This window comes from Ursus arctos, unplaced genomic scaffold (genome assembly GCF_023065955.2).
Source record: "Ursus arctos isolate Adak ecotype North America unplaced genomic scaffold, UrsArc2.0 scaffold_13, whole genome shotgun sequence".
Lineage (NCBI taxonomy): Eukaryota > Metazoa > Chordata > Mammalia > Carnivora > Ursidae > Ursus > Ursus arctos.
Window position 1 is genome coordinate 6,519,510 of NW_026622797.1, and position 24,900 is coordinate 6,544,409.

Consider the following 24,900-nt stretch of genomic DNA (forward strand, 5'->3'; position numbering starts at 1 on the left):
TCTTCTGTGTTCCCTGTTCTCCAGCCTGTCAGAGATTCTGTGGGGTCTCAAGATCTTTTCAATGCATTTTATGCTGCAAGTAGTAGGTAATTGTTTTTCCAAGTATTCAATTTTTTACATAAGTAAGTTTATAATTTGGTAAACATAGGTAAAACCTTTTAAGATGTCTTAAATAACTGGTAGACAATTCATGGCATATGTTGAGTATACAATAAGTACTTAACAAGTGGGGAATATGTGTGTTCACCATAGACGGGGATGGAAGTACCAGGAGATACATAATATCCATGAGGCACCTGAGTACCTAGATATATGTGAGACAAAATTATATGAGGCACTAAATATTCAGATGCACCAAATAGACATCAGTACTTAATAGTCAGGATGTCTAAATTGGATTACCTGTTGGTGATGTCCATCCTGGATCTGTGTTTCCTCTGCCCAGAAAACATGGGGTCTATGGTTGCTCATCAGGCTAATTAATAATTAGCTAATTATCTTTGTCCCAGTTTTTCTGAGGTAGAGCAAGTGTGTGTCATTGGCCCAGGGCACCTACTGCCTATGGGTCCCCTCTACAAATGTCACCTTTGGTCCTTGTAACCACACCATCACAGGTAGACTCATGTGCCTGAAAGAGGGAGACAGGGCATGTGGACATCTTGTACTCCAGGATTCAAACTGTATGGTCTTCCCTTTTTTTTTTTTTTTTTAATTTTTTTTATAGATTTTATTTATTTATTTGACAGAGACAGCCAGAGAGAGGGAACACAAGCAGGGGGAGTGGGAGAGGAAGAAGCAGGCTCCCAGCAGAGCAGGGAGCTCGATGTGGGGCTCGATCCCATAACGCCAGGATCATGCCCTGAGCCGAAGGCAGACGCTTAATGACTGCGCCACTCAGGCGCCCCTGGTCTTCCCATCTTGTCTGCATCCTATCCTAAGAGTGTTTGATCTTATTATCTCTTTTCCTTTTCTTCTCAAACTATGTTTTAAATTGATTTTAAAACCATGTGATAGAAGCATTTTAATGTTTTTTTAAAGATTTTTTTATTTTATACATTTGAGAGAAAGAGAGAGTGGGAGCACAAGCAGGGGGAAGGGCAGAGGCAGAGGGACAGGCAGACTCCCTGCTGGGAGCCAGGGAGCCCGATGCTGGGCTTGATCCCAGGACCCTGAGTTCATGACCTGAGCTGAAGGCAAACGCTTAACCGACTGAGTCACCCAGGTGTGCCTGAAGCATTTTAATTTGATCCGAGAGCCTTTCTGCTCTGTGACTCCTGACATAGCTTGCCTGGAGATGGACTTGGAGGCTAACATTGCACCACGATGATTTCCTACATGATGTGTAAAATAGTCAGAGTTGGTGTCTGGTCCTCGCTGTAATTCTGATTAGTACACTCCTGGCTAAAGAGATTGAATTTGAAATCAGCTTCCTGTGAAGTCTCTCATATCTTTTCAATAGAGAGCTTAGAGCCTTGCAAGGTGGAAAAATATGCTTCAAGAGGTCATATAATTTCTGAGTTATCGAAAACCTCTCAGCACCTCTTCAGCTATATCACAGTTTGGTTTTGTACCTGCGATCATTTAAAATATTAGTCAAATGATTATCCTTTAATTTAGTTTCAAGTGCCTGCAGTAGTTATGTCTGAAGTTGGAAGGACACAATGACTTTCTCTTTAGAAATTCATTTGTAAAACACAACAGATTGGATAAGGACGTGTTTCATATAAATGGGACTAGTTGTGTGTGAAATGAACGAGAACAACGAATAAGGAAATGAACCCCTGCCTAGAAGTGAAAAATAAGAAACACACCTTGAACAAGATTTGAAGCCAGAACTGATAGTGATCTGGACAAATGATGACATAAAGCCCACTAGCCTGAGAAGTCTGATACCTTTAAAATACCACGTGTTTCATTTTATAGGAAAAGCTGTTTTTTTAACTCCAGAGTTAAGGTATATAGAAAGAGGAAAATGCAGGTTAAGTGAAATTGAACATTGAATCTCTTGATTTTAAAAACACATTCCTATTTGTGTGTGCATTCAAACCCAATGGGAAGATGCTCGTGGATGTGTGAGTTTTTGTGGGTTTAGGGGAAAGCAGGGCCTTGCAAATCAGCTGACTCTTGTTTCATGTGTGTGAGTAAATGTTATTTTTTGTGTGCCGATGGGAAGAGATCGGAGCAGCTCTGCATCAGTAAATATGAATACCCAGATTTTCCACATGTGAACATATTCCTGAAAAGAACAGTCTTACTTGTGGCAGCCTGTCCTCTTTCCCAAGCATATTGTAAATCATATGACTTTGGTATTTCTACCTGTAAACTGCGTGCAAAATGCACTTAACAAGTAGATGTAATTTATCTGTCCAGTGATTGCTCCTTATATTTTATCTCTCCTTGTTCTCTCCCTCTATAGCATTTACTCTGCATTAGAAGGATTATGCACAGAGCAGGGTATATGGTAGTCTTTGAAAACTTATACACAAAAATCCATAAACATGGTTTATTTCCAAGTATCGAGTACAGTGGACTCCGTTTCGATGATGATGATGAGAATAGCGAATGCTGATAAGAATAATTAGCACTTACTGAGCATCTACCCTGGCCAAGCAACCCATTATCGTGTGTATTGCTCACAACCAACCTTTAAAGTTCCATTTTATGGAGGAGGAGACTAACGTCCCCAAAGTCACAGCTAGCCAGAGGCAGAACCAGAATGTGAACTCAACAGTTTGCTGTCAGAAGACTTATCACCACTTCCCTCCTGTTTTCCCTCTTGATCAGTACAAGATGAGGAGGAGGGAAGAGATAAGAATATCCAATTTGCACCTTACCTGATAACAATAGAAAAGTGTTGTAGGCCAGACTCTTCTCAAGGCAAGTCAAAACAATTTAGTCAGATTGTCTTTTTATTTAAAAAAAAAGAAAAAAAATCACATATCAAATACCTACCTCAAAATGTGAACGACCCACTGATGTCAAAGGTCAACACCAGGGAAGATTTTATTAGAATTTATGGAGTTGTCGCTCTAAATCTTTATTATTAAAAACAGTGAGGTATCCAGCATTAACTATGGTGGCAAAATCGGTTGCTCTTAGTTAATCTGGTAGATGTTCTGGTTTGGATTTAGAGGTTGGTGGGGATGTAGACTGTACAGTGATAGGGCATGGGACAAGAGAGTTCTAAATTGGGGGCAGTGCTTGTGGGGGCACAGGCTGATAGAGGTTTTTCCTAAGACCCTGGGAGCTAGAGGCTTGGAGTTAACAAGAGGAGGGCCTTGACAGCATGATGCAGAAAGAGGTCCAACGTCCTGTTTTGATCATGAGAGAGAGTGGCAAGCACCAGGCAATTATGAAGGAGGAGATATGAGATATTACTGGGTGTCTGCAGTGTCCAGGTCCTATATTTGCTCCTAGTCTGTTTCTGATGTGCTTCTGCTCAGTCCCTGGAGTGGTTGAACTTGGCATTCCCATGATGGCCCCTTACTGTTTGAACAAGACAGTTATGCTAGGGATCCAAGCCCTGGCCAAGCCCTATACTCTGCACTTAAATGCCTCTGACTACATTTCATGAGGATACGGTCTCCAGCAGCCATCTGCCAGTGTGCATCCCGCTTTATTTTTGCTCCTTCAATATTTCTGCTTTCGTGTACAGACATGGATTAATTTATAAATATAGAAACCTATCACTTTTGGAAAGCAAAGTCCATGAATAACAGAAACTAGACCAAAGGACCAAAGAATTCAGATGGATAAGAGCTGCATTTGTCCCAGGCACTGTTCTCTATATTAACTAACTTACCTCTCATCACACACCTGAGGAGCAAAGAGTAAATAACTTTCCTAGACTTGATCTGCTCCGAAGAACCATGATCCAAATCCATTCAAGCTGTGTCCTGAGTGTGGGCCTTGGACCCATCTCGCTATACTAGGTGAAGGAGCAGGACTCAGACTGATCATTGATAGGCCATTCAGAGTATGTATTCAAATGCAGAGAATTTATTTTCAGTTATAGATAAGGTAGCTTTAGCCACTGGGATTCTGGAAAAATTATAAAGTACAAGATGTTTTCCTAGTCTCTTAATATCTGCCTCATCTCCTGTCACTCAGGGGCCATTCCTGCCCTCTAGCTGGCTGGTCCCCCAGGTAGCACCTTGCTCATATGTGTCATTTAGTCATTTAGAGCCAGACAGAGTAATAACTAAGAAAATAGATTTTGAGAGCCAGACCATTGGGTTTAGCACTCAGTTCTGTTACTTCCCGTATGACTTTGGGCAAGTTTTAACCTCCTGTGCTTCCAGGCCCTCATCTATATGGTAGGGGGACAATACCAGTACCTCCCTATGAGGTGGGCTTCTTGGAGTTGCCATAAGAATTAGGAATACTGCGGTATTTAAAATTCATGGAACGCTGGCTAGCACAAAGAAAGAGCTATGTGGTGGCAAGCTATCATCATCATCATCGTCAGTAGTAATGACTTAACAAATACTTACTGGACGTCTGCGTTTCAGACCTCAAAATATCCTTGTAGGGCTTTTTTTATGAGGAAGACAAATGCAAAACAAACAAGCACGCAATAGGTAAAATGAGCAAACATGTGTGACGTAGGAAATAACAAAGAAATAAATTGTGATAGTGACTGAAACATCAGGTTGGAATGGAGAGTCAAGGGTTGAGGGGCAGTAGAGATAGGATCCCAGGGAAGCTCCCGTCACGTGTGGAGGGCAGGAAAACAGTGAAAAGGTGCTGCTCTCTACTGAACATCAGAGGCTGTCCCAGCACTGCGTATACAGTACATTCTCTACATACTCCTTCAGCCTTTACTCGGGATATAATTATTTTCCCTGTTTTGCCGATGAGAAGTCTCAGGCACAGAAAGGCACTTGCCCAGGGCCATTCGGTCAGCTAAACAGCAAGAAAAGCAGGGTTTCAACCAGTCAGAAAGGCACAGGCCTCTACACTCACCCTCTTAAATCTTTCAGTATATTGTAGCCTCTAGTCAAGAATCACTAGTCTAGGTTGCTTTAGCAGTGACATTTTTCACAGTGGACTTTTGTCTCCTAGGGCATTTTGCTCTGAAAATTGCAGTAGGGTTGATAAATCTCCGCCTGTTTCTTCCATCCTCCTCCTCCCAGATTCTTCACACCCCCGCTTGCCCTTCCTCCCCCATCCTGGGTGAACACTGTTGTCGTAACATACTCCTTGGAGGTGTTCTGGCTGGAGTGCACGTGGCGCCCAACAAGAGGTGGCCGCATCTCCCAGACCTACCATCTATATGCTGTGTGGTCATGACATTGTAAACTCTTGAAGGAGCCGTCCTCAACACGTCTTTGTACCCTCCAGTCTCCAGCACAGAATCTTTCATAGTAGATGTTCAAGAATTTATTAATCGAATAAATGAGTTAATAATGTTATTTTTTATGTACCTTCTTAGTGTGACTTTTTTAACATTTTTTTTTTTTTACCTTCCCTACTAAACATGTTGAATGTGAACTTTGTGCTAAGTTTTATCTACATTGAACATGTATCGATTATTCAGGTTCTTGTATCTTAAGCCACTCAGAAGCCCAGGTGCCATTTGCTTTTTTTTTTTCCCCTTCTCTATGGCCCTGAACTGAAGACACGTGATAAACATAGAAGTAGTGCCACTAAAATCATTTCCAATTTTAGTCGTGACCAGCATCTAAAAACACTTCATAATGACCATGGAGGTAGAGGCCAAGCTAATTTGTCATGGGTTCTGGTAGTCTTCCCTTACAAAAACCTATTATCTAATATTTCAGAGCTGTGAAACCTGTTTTACTTTAGTGTTTTCCAAGGATGCAGCAGGCTTTATTGATGAAAAAGAAATGTCTTTCCGAAGTGTCAGTATTATTTTCTGCCTGCCTGTACTGTATTTTTGTTTTGTTTTGTTTTGTTGTTTTTCTGTTTTTGCACAGTGGTAATGTCCACATTCAAGTGGAAAGGAGTATGTCTGATGTAGAGGAAAAGACACAGAAGAAAGCCGCTGCTCAAATGCACTTATTGCTTTGTAATTAGTGCCGATGGGAAGACGCTTTTCCTTGGCGGCACCATTTAGACGTAGGATCTTAGAACACTGATGTGTGGATTGCTCTCACAGTTCCTACAGTCTCCTCGCCCATAGCAGATACAAATGAATAACTAATGAAAGAGTTAGGAAACAGAATCTTTCATCCCTCTTTTGCAATTGCCTCAGAAGGACATGGAGAACATGTGAGCATGAGAGGTGAGCGTAGAAACAAAATGGGTGATAGATTCATGGTAACTGCGGTTGCGGGAAGCCTGGGGAGCTGCTTTCCTGTACCGCGAAGATGAAGGCTCTCACAGAAATGCGTGGTGGGGAATTTCACTTTGTAATGAGGTAGGCAGTCATGCGATAAAATCATTTTCCTTCTCGAGGACATTCGTTGCATAGTTGCTTTCTCCCCCATCACGTTTAGCTGCTCTCTGGTGTCAGAATGCCTCCCCCTCCTATTTTATGGCTCCCCCCCCCCCATATCCTCCTAGATGCAAGGAGATGCTGTAGCAAAGGTGAAGCTGCTGGAACCTTTTACCTAATGTAAAATGGAAGATCAAAAGGAATAGTTCATAGAATTTCCACAGTACCTCCATATTTTTGGAAGCAAATACAGATGTAGCAACTGAGCCACTGAAATTGGTATATGTCTGAAGGCCTAATGTCAAGGAACAATTTTAGTCTAGAGAGGAGACTTAAAATTAAAATTAACCCAACCCCTCCTCCGGAATATCACCGTGTATCTTTAATCCAGGGAGGGCATGCCCATCAGCTGTACTGTGTCCATGGTATAATGAAACAGAAGAAAATTAGAGAATGTTTGTACATTTACAGTATGTGCCTGAGTATTTTGGGAGTCTTTTTTTTTTAATGTAAAGAAATGATAAACTGTTAAAAATATTAATATGTACCTTTAACAAAACTCAAAATGTTTTTAATATCACTTTATATAAAGTCCTGGTAACTTAAGCTTGTTGATAAAATGAAACTTAAATTGATTTTTCCAATGATTTATAATGACAGGATCTTAAAACAAAATGAGAACTGAGAAATCAATCAGTCTGTTTCAATTAAGCAGATGAAGAAATTAAGGCATAAAAAGGAAAAATGAAAAGGCAAAATTGGGCTTTGGTCCTAGCTCTCTGACTGTGAAGCCAGTGTTCTTTCTCATCTGTGAATTTAATTTTATATACTATGGAATCTGGGCAAATCAGGTTCCACCAAAATCTGAATTATCAGATCAACAAAATGGAAAGAAGATTTTTTAAAAATTAAATTCTATTCATTCAGTTATGCATTCGTTCATTCATTTCTTTATTATGATTTTAGTGGTGGAAGTTAAGAATCTTTATTATGAGCTTGAGAATCCAGAAGTCTTTGGAAGGGAATAAGTTTGAATGCCAAAGTCCAAAATTTATACAATCTTCTTTTAACCATCTAAAATGTCTTTTGTCAAACTTAAACCACCGGCTAAAGCGCTTTCATAAACTTATCAGAGAAACAAATTATGAAAAATACAGTATTTCAGGTATTCTGAGAGTCATGAAGGGATAAAGCAGCCATCCTGCCCCTTCAGCCTCTTCCTCATGGTCCAAGTGAGTCAGTTCCCTGGGGAGCTCACTCTCAGTCTCAAAAGCAAGACCATTAAAAAGAAGACATTCTGGGGGGCATGGGTGGCTCAGTCAGTTAAGCGTCCTACTCCTGGTTTCAGCTCAGGTCATGATCTCAGGAAGTCTGCTTGAGATTCTCTCTCTCTCTTTCCCTCTGCCCCTCCCCACCATGCTTGCTCTCTCTCTCTCACAAATAGATAAATAAATCCTTTAAAAATTAAAAAAAATAATAAAAATAAAGGGAAGACACTCTGTTGGAAGAAAGCTTATCTTTGTGCACGGTTATGAGAGAATCCCAAACTCTTCAGGAACAGGTCCAAAACAACAAAGAGAAATAAACAAGAATAACAGCAACAAGAAAAGCCCATTAAAAATCCAACCAAATTGGGGGAGCCTGGGTGGCACAGCGGTTAAGCGTCTGCCTTCGGCTCAGGGCGTGATCCCGGCGTTACGGGATCGAGCCCCACGTCAGGCTCCTCCACTATGAGCCTGCTTCTTCCTCTCCCACTCCCCCTGCTTGTGTTCCCTCTCTCGCTGGCTGTCTCTATCTCTGTCAAATAAATAAATAAAATCTTAAAAAAAAAAAAAATCCAACCAAATAAAAAACAAAACCAAAATAAGGAAATATGACAGTTTTTCTGCTTTAATCCTGTTATGAAGGAACCCCATCTTCCTAATACTTGGGTCTTCTATACCCTCATGCTCCTTGCTCTCACAAAGGGGTATGGAATCAAGCACTCTGAATGACAAGAAAAGAATGTTCCAAGAAAATAGAAATATATATATTTTAGATAGATATATATATATATCTGAAGAGTGGATGTAAATCAGCTCTTTAATTTGGTTTTGTTTGGGTTCCATTTTATATAGCATATTCCCAGGTACACATATACTTTTGCTGGTGGTTTCCAGTTCTTTTTTATATGAGCTGGCACGTGGACTTCTAGGTTTCACTGCATTGTGGATTCTGACCACAAACACCAGTTCCTTCTGCTACTTTTCAGTGTACAATGAGTGTACAAAGATTCATATCTATAATAATAGGAACAGCAATAATGGAATATCTAGAGAGATGAAACGATAATGTTCATATTAGTTGCTAGTCTTTTGGATCTTTGAAATATCACTTCTATTGACATATTTCTGCTATTTTTCTGTCACTCATTTTGTTCCCTAAAAGCTGCTTTGATCCTTTTTGTAAAACAGATTAGATGAATGAGGTGCCTGGGTTTACCTTGCAAGTGTCATAATTCCCTTTTGAATTTTAAATCATGGACAAGTTCTATACATAATGCAATGAAAAGTATGAGTAAATTTTACATAACCAATGTGAACTCCAAATTTAGTCCTTCTAGTCTACCTCTAGGTAGGGCAGCAGGCAGGAGAAAAAAATTGAAAAAAAGCACATGGTCTTTGATTTCATAGTAATCCCCCACTTTAAGTGTATCTAATCATTGTCTGAGCCTGTACCTATGATAAATCATTATTATTTGCTGCTAGGCAGACATAATAGTTCATATAACCATTTTTCAAGTAAGAATACATGGTTTTGCAGAGATAGGAAGAGAAATTGTCTTATAAGGATATGCAACTTTTTTCTGTTAGTTCTATTGAAATATTTTATTCTCTGATTGATATTATAATTTTACTTCTACTCCCTATAATGGCCCTTGAATTTCACTAATAGCAAGAGCAGATTGCCCCAACCTTCAAGCAATTTTGTCTTCAAAGACATCCTTTCATTTTGCGCACATCTCAACAAATGTCGAAAGAATGAATTTTTTATTTAATGATTCTTCTATCTGAAATGAAAAACTATTATTAATGTTCTTGCTTTAAATACATTCTGTACCTCATGCAAGTATTCATAGCAAGATCATGAAAATTAAATAAGGTAATGAGGAGAACCAACAAGGAATCTCATTGACGATCGCCTTATTAAGACCCTTGCCCACCTCAAAGTCTTGGTAGATCTCATTCTTTTGGCAGTATTCCACGACTTCCTCTCCCCAAATCTACACAAGCACTGGTTAAATCCCTCTCACATCTTAGGAGCAATGGATTCCATACATTTCTTACCACTATGTGAAGTACTTTATCTTACTTGTACTAATTTTATTTGTTTTGGGGAAAAATAATTGCCTTCTTATCTTTGTATTTAAGATTTGGCAAATCAGCCAAAACTCACTTTATCCAGAGTGCTGATTATTTTGCTGAAATTAATTTCTTCCCTCTATGCGTACAGTCCTTATATGTCAACTTGCCCGATCTATTTTTCTTCAGTTACAATTACTAATCACTCATCATTCCATTAGATATTCCTTGATGTTTCCCAAGAGATATAAAAACAATAGCAAACAAATAGCTACAATGAAAAGAACTCTTATAATATTCTCCATTTGCAGATAAAGGAAACCCAGGCACGGAGAGATTATTCAAGGTCACACAGAAACATATGTCAGAGCCAAGGTTCAAATCCAGGCTCTAGGTCTAGGTCCGTTTGCTTAAGAGTGGTCATTTTCATGAGAACTGACTGTAGTTTTGCAGATGACAAGGCCCCAAGGTATCATGTAAGAGTGGGTTATTTTATTTTTTTAAATTGTATATGCAAAACACTTCTGATAGCTTGTGTTTTGTTGGTTGCTTTGAAGCAGTTCATGGGGGGACTGTTTCCGTTGGGAGCAATCTTAGCACTTTCAGATCCCTTACCTCCATTACAACTGATAATTCTAGAGCCTTGATTTTATATATGCAATTTTTAAAAATTCTCAAAATTCTGTACCTTACATTTGACAATGCTAAATCTTAGAATCTAGCATTTTCTTTAATTCCCTTACATGTGACTGTTGACACCTCATTAATTTGGCTCTCAATCCTGATACAGTTTCATGTATACATGCTATTTCCTACACTACTGTCTTCATTGGGTTTCTCTAAAAGCAGAGCCTGAGATATAGTTTCCAAATGGTTCATTTACGAGATGATCCTGGGAAGCACAGTGAGGAGCTGGGAGAGTAAGACAGGGAGGTAAGGAAAGCTGATACGGAGTGGGTTGTTGACCTCGTAGTGCGGCAGACAGTTGGGCCACAGTCTCTTTGGGCATTTGAGGAACCCTCGGAGAATGCCTCGTAGAATTGTCCCTCCCAAGGATAAGAAGCTGGAGCATTTATCTACAAAACCCCGTGCCCTATTGGTTAAGGAGTGCTTTTTGGCAACTTAGAGCTATGTTTCCATCCAGGCTGTGGCTTTAAATGAAGCCCTGAAACCACGGGGCCTTTTGAGACAGGGTGTAGGGAATGTTCAAAGATCTGTCTACCACAGCTAAACTGAGATAAATTGTGCTGTAAGGATATGGCCTGGGACACAAATGGCATCTGCCGCATTCCACCCCTTAGGTTGCTCAGCTCCTTCTGGGCCCTACATTAAGTTTACTTTATCACATATTATTTTCAAGAGTGTAGCCTATTACAATTAAAAAAAAAATAGGATAGAAGAAGTGGTAGGACCAGCTTCAGTACTTGGTCCTCAGGCCATAATTAGTATTTCTCAACTCCCATCTTCACCATTCCCATTCTAGATTTCCCTTACCCTCAGCCAACACTTCAGCTGATAGGTTTCTTGTTTGGTGCATGGCCCAGATCTCCACCCCTGGATATCTAAGCCCTTGCCAGGCTCTGGTACCTCCGGTTGCTTATTCACTGTTATCACCATTCATAATCATCAAAAAATGTTCCAATGAATCCCCATGTTTCAGATGCATTCTATCTTGACAGCATTATGTGGGAGCAACCCTGCTTCCCAAGATAATCAGGGCTGATTCTTCCCCTCCCCCCCCAATTTAGTGACCTGTTTCTTTTCCTGCTCATTTAACTGTAAGCAAGGGCTTTAAGGGACTAGGAAGTAGTCACAGCTCCAGGTTCAGTTGAGTTCTTCCTCTATCCCCTGGTCTTTGGGGCCTCAGCTCAGGAACCAGGACCATCATCATCAGTGCCAAGAGTTAAGTGGGTAGAAAGCACAAATTCTGCAAGTCAGTCAGTGATGGTAAGACCTCATTTCTCAGACCTTATTATTCTAGTTGTTGGAGACACAACCATCATATGTCAGTCATTGGATCAATGAATATATGAAATCCTGTTCCATAACTCAGCATTGCATAGACTCTTCCAACATCCTGTTAGTTCAGCTGCTTTCACATGATGCAGCATAGAACTGAATCAGTGGGATCTTTGATCCTACTCCCCATTGTGTTACTTCCTTCACCGTGAAAACAGTTCTTTGATTCCATGCAATGGCATGTGTGATCCCATTCTGGTAAATCAGGCACTCCGTATGCTCTCAAGTAGTGGTGCTCACGGAAGCATTGCAGGCAAGGGAAGCAAGTCCATATCTGAAGTGTGAGCAATTCTGGTAAGGACAGATCACCTACTCTTCCTGAGTAGAGGTTGGTATGTAAGCTGCAGCCTGTGCAGTGAAGCCCAGGGCCCTTTTTCTCAGCAAAGCATCCCTTTTGACTCTGGATATGAGATTTTTTTCATTGTTGTCACAGAGACCTTTCCACATTCACAACACACTTTCATTTGTCCATGAGAGGCATGGCGGAAGCAGGTATGCTAAGGGGATGTGGCGTGGGGCAGAAAATGTGTTTGATACAGTCACTTAGCAAAAAATTCAAACTCTTACTGTGGCTAAACATCCCAACCTACACCATCTACCTTGTCTTCTTCTCTCGTCCCACCAGAGATTCCACTGGAAGCTAAGTTTCATGTGGCAAGGATTTGGTCAGTGTTGCTTGCCTCTCTGCCCTCAGTATCTAAAACACTGTAGGACTTGTAGTAGGTGCTAGAAAGATATGTGAATAAATAAGTCTTACACCGAGGATTCCCTTGCTCAGTATGTTCTGACTACAACTGGCCCTCTCTCTGTTCCTCCAACTAGAACCCCATTTCCTCGTCCGGGGTCTCTGCATGAGCAGCTTCTGCCTGATACGCTGTCCCTCAGACCACTGTGCAGAGGGCACTTTTCATCAAGCTGTTAGCAACTTCAGGGTCATTCACTCACAGAGGTTTTCTTTGTTACCTATTTTAAATCATCTCCTTCAGTGACTTCCTAACACATATTTATACTTGATATTTGGGCATCATTTATCAGTAGCCATAATTACCTTGTTAAATTACTGAGATTACCTGTTTCCTCCTAGTAGAACATAAAGTCTATGATGGTAGATTTTGTCTTCTATTACAGCTGTATCCTTTGCACCTTGATACTGCCAACAATACAAGGTATTCAACAGATATTTTATTGAGAGATTGAAGAGCCCTATTAACTTAGCTCATAAAGGATGATACTTCTTGTCAGAGGATTTAGCCTTTCTTTGAGCAGCCATGCTGCTTTTGTCCCAGATGGTTATTCTTTACCAGATATTTGGCTATCCTATTGAAAATGATGCACTGTACTATAATCTCCAGGTCTTTCTCTAGAACCCTTCAATAAATAAGAATAATGTGAACACCACCCATTCTTTCACATGGTGGCTAATTGTATTGAAAGGGTTGTGCATTTTGGTCAATAACACCCCAATTTTTCCCTCCATCTTTTCAACTCTCTTGGGTGATGGCCTTTCTGCCCTAAATGATAGATGGACATTCAACATAGTTGCTGGTCTAGTTAGGGAGACCTTGGTATTGACCACTTGTGAAGAAGAATTTCCAGCTTGCCCATTGTAGATTTCAGGGTAGGGAATGATTAATCTCCTTCTATAAACACTGAGGAAGAACTGACTTAGGTTCTCAGCCATGCTTCCTTATTCTGGGGAGAATCATTACCCCACAGTCATCACAGTCTCTCTCACTCTTTTCTTTCCATTTTATTATCTTTAAACCATTTTTTCCCCTTTAAGTCCTGAAGCCTCCTTTAAGGAACTCTGCAGTGTGTAAGGAGCTGGGGTTTCTAGGTTATATTTAGCAATTCGCACTGTGAGCGTCCCCCTTCACACTTGGTCTAGTTTTCCATGCTTAGAAAGCTGCAGTAACCTTTTTGCTTCTGCCAGTTAGACAAACAGATTGCTTCTCTTGTTCATCCTTATTCACAGGATTTTCTACTCTTTTCCATGAAATATATGTAGGTTTCTTTAGGGTCATTGCATCTTTTTTTTTTTTCCTTCAGTTTATTTTTCTTAATCCATATCTGCATGTTGTCATAATCACTTTTAAAAATATGAATATTTTTGTAAGAGATTTACTGGGTGTCTATATTTCTGTTTTAAAGGCTTGACTCATAAGTAAGCCTCTTCCCTTTCTTTGCTGGACTTGTCATCAGTATCAAGCTTTAAAATGTGCTTTCTTTTTAACTGAAATTATTGAAGCTGTTGAGACATAGATGTTTGCTCTCTGAAGATCTGGATTTCACTTGCTGTCAGCACAGTTACAAGCCAGTCCTTGCCATGCTCAGCAGCATTTGGTCTTCTGCGTATACAGCACGGTTCAAGTCCTGTTGCCTCCTCTAAGTGTCAAGATCTCATTTACTTGGCCTTGCAGACACCGCCGCCCCGGAGCTGCCCACGCCGCCCAGCCATGGTCAACCCCACCGTGTTCTTTGACATCGCCGCGGACGGCGAGCCCTTGGGCCGCGTCTCCTTCGAGCTGTTTGCAGACAAAGTTCCAAAGACAGCAGAGAACTTCTGTGCTCTGAGCACTGGGGAGAAAGGATTTGGTTATAAAGATTCCTGCTTTCACAGGATTATTCCAGGATTTATGTGCCAGGGTGGGGACTTCACACGCCATAACAGCATTGGCGGCAAGTCCATTTATGGGGAGAAGTTTGATGATGAAAATTTCATCCTGAAGCACATGGGTCCTGGCATCCTGTCCATGGCCAATGCAGGACCCAACACAAACGGTTCCCAGTTCTTCATCTGCACTGCCAAGACCAAGTGGTTGGATGGCAAGCACGTGGTCTTCAGTAAGGTCAAAGAGGACATGAACATCGTGGAGGCCATGGAGCACTTCGGGTCCAGGAACGGCAAGACGAGCAAGAAGATCACCATTGCTGACTGTGGACAGATCTAATAAATCTGACTTGTGTTTTATCTTAACTACCAGACCATTCCTTCTGTAGCTCAGGAGAGCACCCCTCCACCCCCACCTGCTCGAAATACCCCAGAATCTCTGTGCTCTCACTGCAGTTCTGCGGGCTCCATGGTTCTTTCCCCCCAGGTCTAGCTGGATTGCAGAGTTCAGTTTATGATGATGAAATAAAACCTAAACCACACACACACACACACACACAAATCTCATTTACTTGGTAATCGACAGTAAGATGGATATCAAATGAAATGAACCACCTCATTTCTAAATGTATCCGGCCCCAGAAAGTGGCATACAGTTTTACCAGGTATCATCATACAAAACAAAAATGATCTTTTGAAGAGAGAGGGAACATTAACACCTACCTTCCCACACAAATTTGTTCTGGGTATGGTTCCAGCAGAAGATGACTATTCCCTATGAATTCTAGACTACTTGGTTAATGTAGAAACAGCTTATATTGTTAATGTTGATGCTGTTTCTGTTCCAGGAGGAGTGCATTGCAAAGGGCAAGGTAGACATCAGGAAAGCCCCATTTTCTTGGATTTCAATAAAGAGCTGTAGATATTCGGTGATGCAATGATAATGATGTACATCTTTTTCCTTTACTTAAAAAACTATATATATATATATATATATATATATATATATATTAAAGAACTCCAAGGGGAGTGGAAATAGTGATCAATCTCTGCATGCCCGGTGTGAGGTCTGTTTGAGAAGTTTCATGACTCAGATGTGCAAATCCAAACCTGGTACTTGTTTTTAAGGGTTAGGGGTGACTGTGGTAACACAGCTAAAGTGACTAGATACCTTGGTTCAGGATAGAAATCCCTACTCTTAGTTACATTCTGTCTTATTTTGGTACAGTGAAGGTAGACCAACTAAAAAAATACTAATTCAAGTCAAATTGAATAGAAAGACAAGGTTGGGAAGTAGATGGGAAACTCAACAAACAGAATCCAAGTATCAAAACTCTGAAGTGAAAATTATTGGCATAGCTGGTATAAAGTGTAATATGCCACTGGTATGCTTTCAGGAAAATAAGGATGTTCCTTTTCCCTTTGGGGAAAAACAAAAAAGGATGTGAGACTGGATATGAAACAGCTGAGAAGCTGTACTATGGAGGGATGAGAAGGGAAGAGAGCAAGGAGATTTTTCTTTGGTGAATAGTTTACCACAGGATGAAACTTGAGCCTTGGTACCATAGATCAGTGGTTCCTGGTTTGTTTGTTTTTTTTTTTTTTTTTTTTTTTTTTTTAGTTATATTTTGAAGATCTTCAAAGATACAGAAAAGTTGAACGACTTGTCCAGTGAACATCCACATATACTCCAACTGGATTGTGCAATTAACATTTTGCTGTATCTGCGTTGTTGCCTAAATATTCATGTATCCACCTCTATCCACTTTAAGAATCCATCTTATTTTTGGTGCATTTTTAATGTGAGTTAGAGACACAGGTACACTTCATCTCTGAATACTTCAGCACAGACACCATCATGTAGAGTTTAATAATTGCTTATAGTTCTCTTTTTAAGGTGTAGTTCATATACAATGAAATGCTATGAGTTTTGGCAAAGGCACATACCTAGATAGCCCCAACCCAGATCAATCTATGGAATGGTAACCATCCTCCCAGGTTTGGTTACCCTCCCTTCAAGGGGCCGCCATGCCCCTCACTTCCACCCACAGGTGACAACTCTTCTAATTTTGTACTCGCCATAGGTTGTTTTTCCTGTTCTAGAACCTCATATAGAGTCATGTAGTCTGTACTCTTTACTGTAAGTCTTCATTCACTCAGAATTGTGTTTTAGGTTTATCTTTTCGTTGGGTCTCAGTAGTTTATTCCTTATTGTTGCTTGTTAGAATGGATACATGGGCTGGCTCCAGTGTTTGACCATCGTGAATAAAGCTGCTTTAAACATTTTTTTATAATAATTGTTTTTGGACAGATGTTATTTCTCTTGATTAAATTCTTAGCGGTATAATTGCTGGTCCAAAGGGTAATTGTCTTTCAGTTTTATAACAAAGGCCAGATGTTTTCCCAGAGAGGCTGTGCCAGTGGACACTCCCATCAAATACAATATGGGAGTTCCGGTTGCTCCATAGTCTCTAGTCCTGACATTCTTTAATTCTGATGGCTTGCAGTGATAGCTCATTTGGATTTACCCAATGACTGACAATCCCATGCCCTTTCTCATGTGTTTATTGGTGATTCATATTTTTTTTTCTTTTGCGATGCCTCTGTTCTTACCTGTTGCTCACGTTTAAATTAGATTCATTAGGAAAGCATATATATCTTTCCAGAATCTTTGGTATATATATTAGATGCCAGTACTTTGTCAGATATATGTTTTGTGTCTATTTTCTGGCAGTCTGTAGGTTGTTAATCATTTCCTTAATACCATCTTTTGATCATCAGATGTTTTAAATTTTAAATTTATTACACTTTTATGGTTATTGCCTGAGACTGTCAAAGAAACCTTTGCATAATCTCAAGTCATGAAGTATTCTCCTATGTTTTCTTCTAGAAGCTTTATAGATCTGGCCTTTACATTTAGATTTAAGATCCAGCTCATATTAATTTTATCATGGTGATAGGTATGGATATCTACATGGATGTGCAGTTGTTCATTTCCCCTTTGGATGAATTTGGTACCTTTGTCAAAAATCAAATGCCCATTAATGCATAGGTGTATTTCTGGACTGCAGATCACAATAGCTGTGTTTTTGTAGAGAGACACAGTAGAGATATCATTAGTAATACCTGACCGCTTTTGTTCTTGTCATGGTACTTTCAGTAGATTTTCCAGGATCATTGACATAAGATTTGCAATTACCAGAGTAGTTGTATGTTGTGTAGAAAATACATAGTTTCTAATATAATGTGTGAAAATTAATGTTACTATTTTTTAGTAGAACTATCCCTCCAATGTCTTAGTAAACTTGGTAGAAAACTTCAGCGGTCACATAGGCCTTCACGTCATTGTGTAACTCACAGGCCTTTCTGCTATACTTCATCGCAATCAACATTTCAATAGAAATACAATTTCTAAATTCCAAATGGTGACATTTTTAAAGATTTCTTTTGTATAACACATTTCCAGAGTAACACATAGTTTAGGGCATTCCTATGCATAACATCCTCACTTTCCATATAAAAAGCACAAAGATTGGCCCCTCAAAAACTTTCTTTTATTAATACTAATTAGCAAGTTCCATTTGGCCATTGTAAAATAACAACTATCATATTTCTGCTTGATTTGACCTAGCATTTCAACAGCTAGTATTCCCTGTTACAGCAAATGCCTCATCCACTTCTGCATGGGCAAACTTCCTCAACCTCACCTAGCTTCTTCATCTTTAAATGCCCTTTCACATAAATCATTTCTGCCCTCATTTCCATCTGAGGTTCACTTGTGTGCATTCCTAAATGTTAGTCAATCACTGAGCAGAGCTGTTTGTCCAAGGCAGTGGGGTTGGTTTAATTGGAATCCAAGGCCTGTAGCTACAGGACGTATGCATGCAGAGCCTAATTCCACCTGTGTGGGGGCAGGCAAGCAGACACACTGGGCACCAGGAGTGACAGTGGATTGTTGCAGAGTGGCTGCAAGTGTGCATGGGTGTTCCCCTCTTGCACTCTTGAGCCCCCTGTCCCCCCAGTACTATTGCACTGAATTCTGCTGCCCAGAGGCACCCTACTGCTTTCTGGGGCTGCTCAGGGCAGTGCAGTATGTTGGGAATCTTTTCCAGATAATTGCTCTGTTTAAAACTATTTTTCAAAAGAATGATTTCTTGGCTGTTCCCACATAGTCAGTTGGGTTTTCGTGCATGCTTTTCATTGCTCATCTGTAGAAAGCATTACCAATTTTTCTTTTTTCTCTGTTTTTTTTTTCTTCTCTGGCTGGAAGACATTGTACATGTTATAATTTTTTCTCTCTCTTCATACCTCATGGTCGTTATGGATTTTAAGAAAGTCATTTGGCTAAAATGGCACAGCATGTTATACGGATTAGAAGCTATAATTATTAGGAAAATGCTATATGGCTTTCTGCAGTTTACACATTGCATTCGATTAATGAGAAATAATGACAAACAGCATTCTTTATAGAGAAATGTGTTTACCATATTCCTTTCCTTGAAATAGATGTGATTTATAGTTGAAACCTCCTATGATCCTCTCCTTAGCACGGACATAAAATTCATTGCTTCTTCTATATGGAAACCAGTATGACATACACAGGAAGTGAGAGACATTGGCATACTTGTCTTCGAAGCTCAGATAATCATGGCACTTTGAGAAATTTTAGGGTAGTGTTCATTCTATGAAATAATAGATTAAAAACAAATAATAATATCTCAGAGGAGCTGAAGTCTTATGAAGAATCTTTCTTTCATCCAAGTTGTTAAGATTTAGAGAGAACTGTTTCTGTATTTGCGTGTGTGCGTGTGCGTGTGTGTGTGTTTACAACTTTTATGTTTGCATTGGAGGGAGAAATGTCTGATGGAGATAATATGTTCCAAATTATGTTTCAGTCATACTTGCTGAGTTAGTGAACTTGTAAATATAATTTTGTTTCTACTTACATTACCTTTGAAAAGGATAAGGCTCTGCCCACACTAGGGGGCAGACACTGCCTTCCCAGGGCATGTATTGCTATTGGACTCCAAGTTCAATGTCCTTGTCACACTTCCAAGGGATTATGCTGTAACCCAGTTCTCCAGGGAGCCCTGGGGTGTGCCCAAATGCCCAGGCCATGGCTGGCCTTCATGCATAAACCTATGGGCTTGGGTATAGCAGTACGTGATTTTAACCAGACTTCTCTCATATCATCTTCACCTTAGAACCCAATAGTGTTGGAGTAATGCATCCCTTCCCAAAGTTGAATTGGGTGGATCTGGAGCCATCCTGGACCTATAAACTGGAGGGATCCTGACACTGACTTCTCAGGGAGGCCTCTTCCTTTATTCCATCCTTTTGTTACCTCTGCTGGACAGAAAGTACCATCTTAAAGGATAGTTCCTTAAGCGCCAGGATATCAGATATTTATTTAATTAATTAATTAATTTTTATAAAGATTTTATTTATTTGAGAGAGAGAGCACAAGCAGAAGGAGAAACAGGCAGAGGGAGAAGCAGGCTTCCCTCTGAGCAAGAAGCCTGATATGGGACTCAATCCCAGGACCCTGGGATCATGACCTGAGCCGAAGGCAGACCCTTAACTGACTAAGGCACCCAGGTGTCCTGGACATCAGATCCTACAGTTCTTAATAAAATGGATGAACAAATAAAAAAAAAAAAAGTTCTGATCTGGGAACTTTTAGGGGCATCGGGGGTATCTCATGGTGGATTGTTTTAGGAAAATTAAAGATACTTTCCTGGTGATATTTTTCTCATAGTGATAAGTTGCTTTGAGAAAATCTAATTTGCCATACCATTATGCCTGTGGTTCTTGTTAGTAAGCCCATAAAAGTATGAGTAATCATGGCAGAACTGCAGACAGCAGGAATTCCAGCCACTGCCCGAGGTGATGATATATAGAGTACACTGTGATTCCTTCTAAAGGATCCAAGTCCTGAAGATATCTTCACTACATTTTGTGGAACATATGATCTCATATTGATATTTTCAGTTGCATGTGGAAAAGAAGAAATGCAAATATTCATGGATCTTAGGAAGTCATTCATCTCTCTCACTGGAACATGGATACCAAGTTTAGAACCCTCCCTATCCCTAAGGCACCCATTTACCCCATAAGACCACTATTTATATTGCAACTAAGCCATCCTTAGATTTTATTTTGTCATTAATAGTTAATTATTAGTTTCCTAATTTAAAATATCATATTCCTAGAGAGAATACATAAACTTGACTAAATGTCAATTCAATAAACATTAATTTTGTTAATACTATGTGCAAAGTGCTGTGCTGAGTGATTTAGAGAATAAGGATGCAACGGGACCAACCACCTATCTTCAGGAATTTAGTATCTATTGATTGGGAAAAATGCAGAAATAAGGGTAATATAAAGAAAAATATGGCCAGCTCCATAAGGTAAACGTTAAGTGCTATTGCATTTTAAAAAAAGGAGTGCTCATACATGGATATCTATGTGATATGCATAGATTATTAGGAAACAGAAAGGAATATTTAAGATAGACTTTGAGAAGATATGTAGAATTTGCTGTATAGAGAAGTGCAGGGCAAACTCATAGAGGCTGATGTTTTTACACGTACAGCCTGGTCCCCATGGGCTCTAAGGGTACACGTGGGAGAGCAGTATGGTAACAGGCGTACAGGTAGGTGGGCTGGGGTTGGGGTTAGGGCTAAGGGTACTGTGGATGATCTTGAATGCCAACATGGAGACTGGCCTTCATTTGGTAACTAGAGGGAAGCTGCTGACTACTGATGACCAGGGGAGTGGTGTGAGTGCCACCGTGCATTAGCAGAAACACTGTGGGGTGTATTATGGCCTGGAGGTGGAAGGAGTCAGAACGGACTGCTAATGCGAGACTAGTATGAAGACTATAGCAGTCCTGATGACAAGTAACTGGGACTAGAAATCGTGTTTTTAGGAGCTGAGTGGGTTATAAAAATGGGTATAAGAAGAGGGCAGAGGAGATGGTCATCAGGAAGCCAGTGAAGCCAAGTCAGAGAATAGGAGGGTAGGCAACAATGCCAGATTCTGTGGAGAATATCTGGAAGAAGAGGTGCCCAAGAAAGACATTTTTTAAAATCCTCCTACATTGTTCATCAGATTAAAAATGTTACCATTTGTAAAATAGATGCAGAATATTTTAGTGCCTTCTCCACTTGAATAATATACATTAGCCATAATTTATGGTTATATTTAATATCCACAACTAATCAATATACATGAGGGGGGCTGACTTGAGCAATTTCAAACTTTATCCAGACAGGGACTGTCATATAGTTTTAAGCAGTTTTGTACATTGTTTTCAGTAGGACGCCTCTTGCGCGAGTAGGTGTAGGCTTCTGAGACGCAGCTGTGCGTTTCTTCGTTGAACACCTACAACGGTGCTGAATGTGACCGAGCACCAAATGCTTAATGATTCATTTATAGTCAAATAATTGTGATAAATAGACCAGGTATTTTTTGTGTTCTTCTCTGTTTTTGTACAATCATAATGACTTTGCTCACTTAAAACTTTGACCTTGTACACTGTACAAGATGAGTATTGTATCTCAATGAGGCGAGAAAGGTATGAGCAGCATGTTTTCAATATGCAGAACCACTGTGATGGGAGGTAGGTGCTCAGCATGTAATACTTCCTGAGGAGACTGAAGAGACCAACCATTGAGACAGAAAACTGAATGTATTATTTTAAACTATATGATAGATCACATCCATCATCCAGATAGAAAACCTTCCTAATGGTATTCCCTTTTAAAATTTTAGTTAGTTAACAAAATCTTGTATTATATTACCTTGGCTTAATCAAGGAAATAGAAATTATTGGAAAAATCTGTTTCATCCCGACAATTGTAATCTGGTCCATGAGTTGGCTTCTGATAGACAATCAGAAGCAATAGACATCTAATAGGAAATCACAAGAAAAAATATCACAGAAGGACTTAATATTAAATCAGATATTAAATTAAGAAATTAATACAATTTCTCATTATATAATATAAGCTTTCGATAAAATACAGGGACCACTAAAACCTCAAGTCTACAAAATGCATGCCTAGCAAGAGTAAGAAGTAGAATTATGCTACAGTTTGGGGGAATGGAAAGCCCTAATTTCCTGATTGTGTCTTGGTTCAGGGCATCTGGCTAGTTTTGCATTATGGTCCCAGAAATACCTAGTAAAACTGTGGTAGAACATTTTTAAATTAATTTAATCCATCTTCTGTGCTACATCTTAGCCTTATCAAATTCAAAAAAATAATCCCAAAATCTAGGCTAATCTAGGCTGCTTGGGATATCTTTTGAATTTTCTCATGTGAAGCAAATTTCCTAAGCATGTATGGAGTACCTCCTTATGTGCTGAACCCTTTTACAGGTCCTGGTGATCCAGAGACCGGTGGTGTTTCTGTCTGTACTCAGACTCCACATTCTAGCTGGAGCAGCTGTTGAGTGAAGTATTTCTAGAGAGTGTAAGATGTGCTCGTTACACATTCGGCATGAATAGAATGCGTTGCTGGCCTCCATGAGGAAGTGAGTCATTCTGGTGGGAAGAAAGAGAGTTAAATGAGGAGAAGCCGGGCATAAGAAAATTCCAGGTCAAACACCATACAGAACCAGCAACTGGCATAAAAGTCTGAGGCAGCGCCATGTCTCCCAGGTGGATGGAGGCATTCTGGAAGATGGAGCATAGCTTGCAAAGGTGTGTGGGAAAGGTGGAGAGAAGAGATCATAAAAAGGAGAGTAGGAAGATGATCTGATTTCAGGAAACAAAAATGCAGCCCCCAAATGGCTTGCAAATAGGTTTTTCTAAATCAACCAGATTAAAATTTATCCCAAGGTTTAAAATGATCCGTGATTGTTAACGCAATAGTTTAAATCTTTTCTGTTCTACTGTGAAAAAAATGAATTGGTGTCAAAGATTAATGGATAGGGATATTCATAAAATGTTATTCATGACCAGGAAGTGCTAGAGACAACGGGAGTTGTAGGGATGAACTGTGTAGGTAAATCAAGCATCCAGATAGGGCCACATGATCTGGAGACTTTACAAAACTGGCTATTTATTGTGTCAGCTCCATTCCTCCCATGGAGAAAGGGAGAGAAGAATCTCTGCCTATCTGAGTAGACTCACTTTTGGACGATTAGATGTAATTCATTGAATAGTGCTTTTTAAATAATAATTGCCCATCAGTTTTGCTGTATTATTTGTTTTGATAGTAGTCACATGGCAAAAATGCACCTGGCATGTGACGATGTAAATATTCAAGATATTTAGCTTAATGAAGGAACAATGAGATGGAGGTGAAGTGGCATATTTGTGACTCATTATTCGTCCTCCCCATCCCTGTCCCCCCTTTGATTTATCTGAGAGAAATGAAATTGTTTCAGAGAATCGGTGAAAAGTCCTGATACTGCCTTCAGTCTCTTGCATTCTAGAGACTTTCTACGTTCTTCCACATGTTGTATTGAAAGCTGTTTCATAATCACGTAGCACCTTTTGGTCTTAGGTCTTTCTTTAATTGAATTTCTTTCCTTTGGTTCATTTTTCTCTTATTGCAAATTTCTGGCCACTAAGCAAGTCTCAAGATTTACAGCACAGGTTCATGGGCTGGACTTTGAAAATGGCTCCTAAGGATCAAGGAGAAATTCCCCAAGGATGGAGATTACAATCAATGTTTAGGTCCTTTGAGGCCATTCAGTTTCATTCTTTTCTACTTGCTAGACTACCTTGAAAGTTATGAGAATTTAACTACAAACCCTGAATTCTCTGATGAGAATAAGTAGGAATTTTGATACGGTAAATTTGTATGAGCAGAATGAGGACTAATTTTCTCCTGGCCTATTTGATTATTTAAGTTATTCTCACTTGACTGTTTTTGTAATTGAGCTAGTGATATAACAAAATACCGGGCGTTGGAAGTCTAAGAACTGCGTAGGAAGTATTAAAAAATGGAAGCCAGTACCAGGAAATAAACAAATGCTACATTTTGTTCATCTCCCTGATAGGCAGTAATTTTTCTGTGAAAACAGCTATGTAAGTCATTTTGTTAGTAATTTGCTGAAAGTACATAAAAGATTTTGAAAGTGATAGCCTCATCTGAAATCCACGGGTGAACTGGTATGCTTCACTTTCTTACCTTTCTTCAGGCTATCCTCCTAGATTTTGTGACAGAGTATCTGTCAAAGAAAGAAAAAAGAAATCTATATGTCAAGTTTCTGTCAATATAAAATATAAAAAATAATCATTGTGCCCTATTAAGAAAGAACTTACAACTTTATAAGGAAAATAAAATAGATTGCTAAAAACTAATGTACTACACAGTGGCTAACTGAACATAATAATTTTTTTTTAAAAATAAGGATTCATATTCAGTTGCATTATCAGTAAAGAAATGTTAACAGTGGTGGCATATTTTTAGTGAGAGCAAAATTCTTTATTCCTGTTAATAAAATACACTAAAATAAGTTATTTAAAAAAATAGATTGCTTTGAATATTTTTTACTACTGCGGTCAGTCA

General features: G+C 39.5%; 2 protein-coding genes across 5 annotated transcripts in view; both read left to right on the top strand.

Moving 5' to 3' along the window:
* Positions 1 to 24,900, top strand: part of PRKN (parkin RBR E3 ubiquitin protein ligase) — a 1,246,455-nt gene that overhangs the window by 493,813 nt on the left and 727,742 nt on the right. The window lies entirely within an intron of this gene.
* On the top strand, positions 10,327 to 20,032 carry LOC113259332 (peptidyl-prolyl cis-trans isomerase A-like). Its single transcript, XM_044386463.3, has one exon. The coding sequence runs from the start codon at positions 14,217 to 14,219 to the stop codon at positions 14,709 to 14,711; it is 495 nt and encodes a 164-aa protein (XP_044242398.2). The 5' UTR covers positions 10,327 to 14,216; the 3' UTR covers positions 14,712 to 20,032.